Raw genomic sequence first — 8,720 nt, 5'->3', positions numbered from 1 at the left:
AAGCTGATTTGGCCCCTCTGGTTCAATAAAGTCTGATGTCTTCTTTCTCCAAAAAAAACAAAAAAAACAAAAACAAAAAAACAAAAGATTTGAGTATTTAAAAATGATTCATGTTTCCATACCAGACAATCCGATAAAAACTATAGTGTTGGCCACCAAATCCAACAATCCTATGTCATTCTTGTGATCCTATCCTATCCAATTCTAACTTACATCCTACAAATCCCCTCAAAACTAAACTAAAAGTATTAAACCATACCAACGTCAACTTTTGCTGTTCTTAATGATAGTGTTGGGTGACAAGGAATTTTATAGTCTCCAATACACCAAAAAAATAGGCCTGTAAACGAGCCGAACTATGTAGAGTAATGCATATTCAAGCTTGGCTTGTTAAGAAAATTTAAAAGATTAAGCTTGGCTCGAACTCGTGACAAGCCTAAAAATAGTGTTTGAACTTGAGCTCGTGGGAAAGCTAAAAAGCTTGAGCTTGACTTAGCTTATCTTAATTAATTAGTCAAGCCAAGCTCAAACTTAATGTCAAGCTCAAACTCGAGCTCAGGTCAAGCATTTAAGCTTGAGATCTAAAAAAATGACATTATCAAATGCTTAAATCTCTAAAATTAAAATAATAATAATAATAATAATATACTAATTTTATTATGCCTCTAGTTCTAATTATTATTAGTCATTATTCAAATTAAAATTTTATATAATTAAATTTATTCATTCATCATTCATTATCTACGGCTTCAGAAATTGTTCAAAATACAATTTTTACATTCACATTAGATGGTGAAGAACTATAAAAATACTTGTTTGTTACTATTATGAATGAGAAAATACTAACATGTTTCATAACTTTATTTTAGATGATTGATAGGAAAAGATTATATGTGGCCCACTTGATTAATTTATTTATTTTAAAATGTAACTATAGTCTAGAGTGATTCTTAGTCAGTTTAAAGGGATAAAAAAAATTAAGGTATTGGGTAATAGTCTCATGTTGGCCATGTCATTATTAAGATATGTGTAATGAGTATATTTAATTAACACATATAAACTTATAATTGAGTTTATGCTTGAATTGTTTTGTATTAAACCTAATAGCTCATGAGCTTGTTTGTAAACAATTTTTTTTGTTTGAGCTCGGCTTGTTTATTAAACGAGCCTAAAACTAAGGCTCAAGATTGACTTATTTATAAACAAACAAATATGAACAAGCTTTTTATCGAGTCGAGCCCGAGTTGTTCATGGTTGGCTTGGTTCATTTACAACCCTAGGAAAAAGGGACGCCAGTCTATTGGCTCAACAGTTTGCTTCTCCAATTCAGACAGGTTGGCAATTTAATCCAATCAATTCAAAATCAATTAACCTACATCAAATTGATCACCCCTACTACAATGTGAAGGAATGCAACCTTTTCTTTTATATTTTTAATTTGATTAATAATATCTCTTCAAAGCTGTTTGGCAAGAGCAAGCTACTCCACTTCAGCTAAATAATCATCATTTTTAGCTGTGGTTCCTACTCTGCAAAAAGCAAGCACAGCAGATTTATTAGTATCAGTTACTCAGTAAAAAAGAAATTTCACGATCAGAGAATCATAAAGGACTCGAAATGATTGAAAAATCTGAATATAATGAGGACAGTATCAATAATAATTTGAGGAAACATAAAGGATAATTTTTGAAGGGAAGGAAGATAATTAGATAGGAGAGCAAGGAAAAGAGGCTTATTATGTTGCCATTATTAAATTGGTAATGACAGAGAAGCAGCATTCATCGTCATTCTGAAAAGGTATGCTCAACATAGCCCATTCTTGCCCAAAGCAAATTGAGGCCTGGCTTGAAATTCTCTAGCACCAGTCATGGGCTTTCTCACCTGAATCAACCAGCCCAAGCGAGCCAGTCCTAAGCTCAGAGCTCGATTATTCCTATCTCAATTTCCCCTACTAAGCAACTAACCGTTGCATTTCAACCATTCCATTTAAGAGACAACTCACAACCACAAAAGGAAATCTCCGTTCTCCAGGATTGGCTCCATGTAATACCCATTCTGGCAGGAATGCAAATTGGTTTCTCCAAGAAGGCAGAAGCCAATGTCTTAAACCAACATATCACATCATGAAGTTAGACCATTCCAAAAAATTACTCAGCGATCCTCAGCCTCAATCATCGTCCACATCTTCTCTGACAAGCATCACCCCATAAGCATATACACATCAAGAATGCCCTAAGTTTTTATCATTCTAGCCATTCCCCACCAAAGCTATTTAAATATATTTATTTCAAAAAGAAAGAAGCTTAACAATTAGTTACCCCTCAGCATCAAAATAGCCGTATGCACAGCAGCATCAAGCTCCATATCATCTGTGTACGGTGTACTATAATGGAAAGGGAAACATAGTCAACTTCATATTCAAGTGACAGAAGAATTGGCAAAACCTAACAAAAAAAAAATTGGGGGGTAAAGAGTGGGTGGGAGTGGTTTTGACAGATAATAAAGTTAAGTGAAAATATCGTACATCGGTTATTGTAAAACACATAAATATATCAATGCAAGTCGATATGGTAACTCTATGATGGATCAATAAGAAAATGGTATAGGACATGCAATGTTTATCTTCTGGAAAACCATGTTGCTAGATGAATGTACTCAGTCCAGCATGCATATAAGGCTAAATGCTCCTAGAACCAGATCATGTAATTGCATCATAAAAAGTCACAAACAGAGTGCATGTGAAAGGATTACATTCTTTAATCTCAACTTATTGTTAATATTAACAACATAAAAAATTTAGAATAAGGAAGCAACAGCTCTTAAACCAGTTTGAAATGTAAGTGGCAACAAAATTCTAAATCAAATACCTCTTCTCTAGGAATATTTTTGCATTTGAAACATTCTTCCCCATTGCCAAGGCCTTCCATGAGAAATAGGAATCCACCTACAGAAAAATATATAATAACAATCAACAATTGTAGAATTAACTTATATGCCAAAGTACTAGAAGAAAAGATATAATTTTACTTTCATCAAATAATTATACTCTCTTTTTATGCTACAACCTGAGTGGAAATTTCACAGTTACAGCTGGCCAAAATGCTTAAATTGATTAAAATTTTAATTTTTGATTGAATCAAATTAGTTTACTTATTAAAAATCCCCCTAAAAAGATTTTGCTAAACAGTAAACTCTCACAATCCAGCTATGATCAAATTGTAACTCAGCCAGCCGTATGACAAGATCTGTAGAGAGCTAATATTGCATAAGTGGTACTATTGGTTTGTACTCTTCTAAAAGAGTCTAGAATACTCTAGTGGTGAGGTGTCTCCACCAACTGCCAAGAATATTCTTATCCATTTGTAACTAACTCTCCTATATAAGTGAATAATAGAGGATGAAGGCTGTACAATTTTCCTTAGCTCCTCTTTATGAATACCCTTCTAAAGATTCTTCACTAACAGCATCAAACTAATCTCTTAAAGAGTAAACTATATTATAATTGAGACAAGGCAAAGACAAAAGAATTTTATAAATTTAGTGCAGAAGAAGGTTACTGTATGCCAACAAGTTCAGAGGTGCAACCTATTAGATGATCTAGACATAAATTGCAGCCAGTTAGTAACTATAATTTAAAGCTTATCAGGGAAACATTACCAGGTATAATTGTGGCCCATAGTCATCAAATCCAGTAACCAGCAGAAATACTCCAAAGGGCCTTACACCACTGTCATGACCTCATTGCATGTTATGTGATCTAAAGCAAATCCAACACCTCTAGTCGTTAATTCTTTATATCCAATCTTGCAATGTAGAAGATTCAGAAACGTTGTCTCATTAAGGTAGCATAAAAAGCAAGGAGCTGCTCACAAAGGACCAAGTTGGGCTTTTGTGACGTTGACATGAAGTAGCTTAGAGTTCTCAGTGTATAAACTTTCTTTTCTTACAAACTGCATGTGGATGGAGAAATACATTTTAAATGTGCATGTAGCCATGTACATTCCCTTTGGTCTCCCTCTTAAGTTGTAAATACCATGCCACAATTCAGCTAGATTGTTATTGCATAAGTTATTACTCTTTCCACTAGGATAGTCCACAAAAGCCCAAAATACAAACATCTTCAGGATGCTGATCCCTTCAAGCTCAGGATCACTCCGATAAGCTGCATGATGGAGCACTTCATCCTACAATAGCTCAGGAGATCAAAAGCTTGGCCTTTTGAGGGTGTTAATTACCACCATCTTTCCTCTTAATCAGTCATGAGAAGCATAAAAGTGTCAGGCACATAACCAACCCCTTTGATCTGCAGAATTAAATTGTCCAAAACTGAATAAATAAGATTGGCCTTGCTGTGAGCTCTATCCCTTGCAATAAATGAATGAACGTCTTTATTCAGTTCGATCCAACTGCTTCCGGGTTCTTTTACCACCCCATTAAAGTCCATTCTTTTCCTCAGTCTTTTGACATCTTCCCACATACCTTTAGATGCAAAAATGTTAGAAAGTAGAATGTATGATCCACTATCTGTTGGATCAACTGAAATTGCCATCTCTGCTGCATATCTCCCGATATCAACATTACCAGCAACTCTACATGCACTGAGCAAGCTCCTCCATACTACTGCTGCTGGTTTTATTGGCATTTTATCAATAAATTCCCTTGCCTCAGTGACTCTACCTGCTCGGCCCAAGAGAGAAACTATGCAAGTATAATGATCTGTTCCCGGTTCAATTCCAAAATGTGCCATTGATTCAAAGTGACGAAGCCCATCTTCTACAAGCCCTGCATGGCTACACGCTGAGAGCACACCCACAAATGTGACATAATTGGGTTTTACTCCCTCATCTATCATCCCTTTAAACATCTGAAGAGCGTCTTCTGCTTCCCCATGCTGTGCATATGTTGAGATCATGGAATTCCAACACACAACATCTCTCCAAAATGTGGAAGTAAATGTTTTGTGGGCCTCTTTTATACATCCGCACTTAGCATACATATCCACGAGGGAATTTGTGACAAAAGGGTCAGAGTCTACTCCCAACTTTATGACTTGGTTATGTAACTGTTGACCATGCTGGAGACTTGCTAGGTTACTGGCTGCAGTGATCAATGCAGCAAAAGTGAATTCATTAGGTGTTTTCTTTGACAACTGTAATTCTGAGTAGAGTTTGAGAGCCTCTTCATTTTCCAACTGTTGAGTATATCCAAAAAACATTGCATTCCATACTACAATATCTTTTTCATTTATCTCATTAAATACAAGCCTAGCATCCCTTACACAAGAACACTTGGAATAAACATCTATCAGAGCACTGCCAGCAAATACATCCAGGGAGACCCCATACTTGATGATCAGGCTGTGAATTTGCTTACTCAGTTCTAATGTCAATAGTGCAGCCGATGCACCAAGAAGGCTTACAAACGTCAAGAGGCTTGGTGCTAACAATCTAAGCCTCATCTCGCAGAAAAGATCCAATGCTTCATGCAACTTCTCTTCGCTTGAGTATCCTTCTATCATAGCATTGTAAGATACCACGTTATGATCAGCCATACCTTCAAAAACTCTTCTTGCATCAGTCAATGAATTGCATTTTGCATACATATCAATCAAACCATTTTTCACAAAATTATCATACTCAAGGTTTGCCTTAATAGTGTAACCATGCACCTGTCTCCCATGTTCTAAAGCCTCAAGTGAACCACACGAAGTGAGAACACTAGTACAAGCAAATCCATCAGGCTTCCAACCCAATCTGGCCATTTCAGCAAACAGCTTCATGGCCTCCAAATTGAATGAATTTTTCATGTACCCTGCAATCATTGTGGTCCAGGCTATCATATTCTTGACCACCATCTGATCAAATAAATTTCGTGCTGTATACACTAAGCCACACTTTGCATAGAAATCTATAAGCACATTAGTTACGGAAACATCCATCTCCGTTCCCCTCCTCAACACATAAGCATGAATTTGCTTCCCTCCATCAAGAAACTCAAGCATTGAACACGCACTCAAAACACTGGAGAGCACATATTTATCAGGAACAACATCAGTTTCTCTCATTTGTTCAAACAACTGCAAAGATACTTCACCTCTTCCACTTTTCGTGTACCCCGTTATGATTGCAGTCCAAGTAACGGCAGTCTTCTCTGCCAAAACATCAAAAACCAATCTTGCTTCATCCAAATCACCATTCTTTGCATAAAAATCAATCAAGGAGGTACCCACATAGACATCTTGTTCAAAACCAGTCTTAACAACATAACCATGCAGCTGGGCACCTTCATAAACTCCACCCAATTGCGAACAAGCCCGAAAAACACTAGCTAAAATATACTCATTAGGATTCTCATCACAACTAGTGAGAAATTGGGTAAACACAATGAAGGCCTGTTGATTAAAACCATGTCGGGTGTACATAGATACCAATGAAGACCAAGAAATCAAATTCCTTTGAGACATTACATCGAACAACAAGCGTGCATCGCGTAGACGACTACATTTAGAGTAGCTGTGGAGGAGAATGTTGGCAAGAAAGACTTGGTTATGAAAGCCAGAGACGACAAGTTGAGCGTGAAGTGTCTGGTAATACAAAATGGGGCTGTGTGAGTGTGATGGGGGTATTGGCAATTGCAAAAGGTGGGCAAATTGGTGGCTTTTGGCTCGGCGTGGAAGAGGTTGCAGAAGATGAGGTGGCGGCGATAAGGTGGTGGAAGAGTGGAAGTGGAAAGCATGATGCTTGTGAGAACAATGTCTTAATGTTAGGTGGTAGTGCTGGTATGTAAATTGCCAATGCTTTCTCATACTCATACTCATACTCTGATACTCTCTCTATATAAGCAGAAACTACTGCTTTCTTTCTTTCTTTTCTTTGTTTCTGTCTTTGCCAGAAACAGAGTCAGAGAGGTACCCAAGATTAAGATGAAGACTACTAGACTTTGCAGACATGGGTCCAGCCCAATCAACTCTTGGACCACAAGGTCTCATGATCTCTAGGAAGAGATTGGGCTAAATTGGCTTCTTTAAAAATAGGAGTCCAAAACAAATAAGCCAAGGCAAGGCTGGGCCTAGTGAGTTGTGATTGTTGTCAATTTTATCATTTTATGATGATTCTATTCCATATCAAACAAAACAGTACCAAAAGTGTTTGATGTGAGTGGTGATGGAGTCATTTCCTGAGGTGTTGTCAAGGCTAGGGCTGCGGGAATGGGATGAGAGTAGTGGGCGGTTGGGATTTGTAGAGTTATGATTCACGTCTATTTATTACACCAACTTGGAAAATATCATTGGCACAATTTGTAACTTTTTTTTTTTTTTTTTTAGAAGCACAAAATGGGGTCTTTATGGTCATATTACACTCTCAGACAGAAAGTTTGTGGCCTCGGTCAGGGAGTCCATAGTCGGTACTCATTCTGTATCCTTTGTGTAAGAGTCACCTCACATTTTGTGAGTACACCTCACCACTAAGTTTACCCACCAACGAAAGACTGCGAGCAGCGAGACTCAAACCTAAATGTGTTACACAAAGCATCCGAGTCTTACCCACTCAATCAAGCCCTCGCTGACAGCACAATTTGTAACTTTAATCTTTACTTTCTAGTTTTTTGTTTTTTTTTTTTTTAACAAGACAGAAAACGACACTAAATTATTGAGGACATTTTAGATTCCTTAATAGTTCCTTTTTCTTTTTGTCCTTTTAAGCATGTACCCAGGGATTATATTTATAACCCCTCCCCCACTCTTTGCCTCAGTGGTCCTCCCTTGTAACCTCCGCTCCTTGTAACCTTCAAGGAAGAATTCCCATCTCTTATGTTATAGATTTTATTCCAAATCCTTTTAGAGGAGACGGTAGATCTATCATAAAAATAAAAAATAAAAATCACCACTTTCCTCCTTAATACAATGTTGGATGACCCCCCAAAGTTTTAAGGCCAATTATCAGTCACATATAAGGCTCTAAGATATGATATCAATTGAAAAATAGTGTTTAGACCCCAAACACTTATGCGACATTAATTGATTTATTTAACAAATTAAGGGTGTTCCAAACATATAATCCAATCAAGTATTTCAACCACAGTAATCAATCACTAAATCTAAAACAATAATAATGAAAGCTATATATAGGCACACAAATTTAATAACGAAGTGAAAAACCAATAAAGAACATCTTCAGAAGAAAACCACTCCAATAATCAAATCCTATACTAAATTCACTGACAAATTGTTTATAAGAATCTACTATTACGTTGTCAAGCCTTCAATGTCAATTTAGTGTTTGTCACCATTTTTGTTCGAGTGAGCATTTACTAAGATTTGAGGGAACTCTCGAAAACACAATTTTGTTAATTTCAAATAGTTATATATCTCTCATTTCGAATTCAAATTAGGTCAAAATTGATTTAGACAAAAAATCATATTAACTCATTATCTTTGAGCAAATCAAAACCTTACGACCTTTAATCACCTCTTAATCATACCCAACTATAACATTATTCAAATTATTCAACCCAAATACATCCATAAAAGCCTAACAAAATTGATTCAAAAGAGCAAGCACTTTAGTTGATCAATATTACCTTATTTGAAATTTTGAACTCTAATCTACAAAATTAATTCAAATTTAATTCAAACTCTAGCTTAAGAGTAGGCAACAACCACTTAAAAAGACTAAAACTAATCATACCGAGTCAATAGAAGTTAATAATACTTATCAAAA

The 8,720-nt window shown here is 36.1% G+C and overlaps 1 protein-coding gene across 5 annotated transcripts; it reads right to left on the bottom strand.

The window, feature by feature from the left end:
• Positions 1 to 1,241: 1,241 nt before the first annotated feature.
• Positions 1,242 to 6,883, bottom strand: LOC112010697 (pentatricopeptide repeat-containing protein At4g39530-like). 5 transcript variants are annotated; one of them, XM_065781728.1, is made up of 5 exons: positions 3,871 to 6,883; positions 3,658 to 3,757; positions 2,868 to 2,944; positions 2,319 to 2,383; positions 1,242 to 1,529 (listed from the first exon to the last, which is right to left on the bottom strand). In XM_065781728.1, exon 1 carries the CDS (start codon positions 6,815 to 6,817, stop codon positions 4,250 to 4,252), a length of 2,568 nt encoding a protein of 855 aa, XP_065637800.1. In that variant the 5' UTR covers positions 6,818 to 6,883; the 3' UTR covers positions 1,242 to 1,529; positions 2,319 to 2,383; positions 2,868 to 2,944; positions 3,658 to 3,757; positions 3,871 to 4,249. The 5 variants fall into 5 exon arrangements, with proteins under 5 accessions (XP_065637800.1, XP_065637795.1, XP_065637799.1 ...); XM_065781723.1 differs by having other exon boundaries at positions 3,658 to 6,883; XM_065781724.1 differs by lacking the exon at positions 1,242 to 1,529 and adding an exon at positions 1,536 to 2,189 and having other exon boundaries at positions 3,658 to 6,883.
• Positions 6,884 to 8,720: the final 1,837 nt, after the last annotated feature.

This window comes from Quercus suber, unplaced genomic scaffold, assembly GCF_002906115.3.
Source record: "Quercus suber isolate HL8 unplaced genomic scaffold, Cork oak 2.0 scaffold_276, whole genome shotgun sequence".
NCBI classification, from domain to species: Eukaryota; Viridiplantae; Streptophyta; class Magnoliopsida; order Fagales; family Fagaceae; genus Quercus; species Quercus suber.
This window is presented reverse-complemented; position numbering and strand designations above follow the sequence as displayed.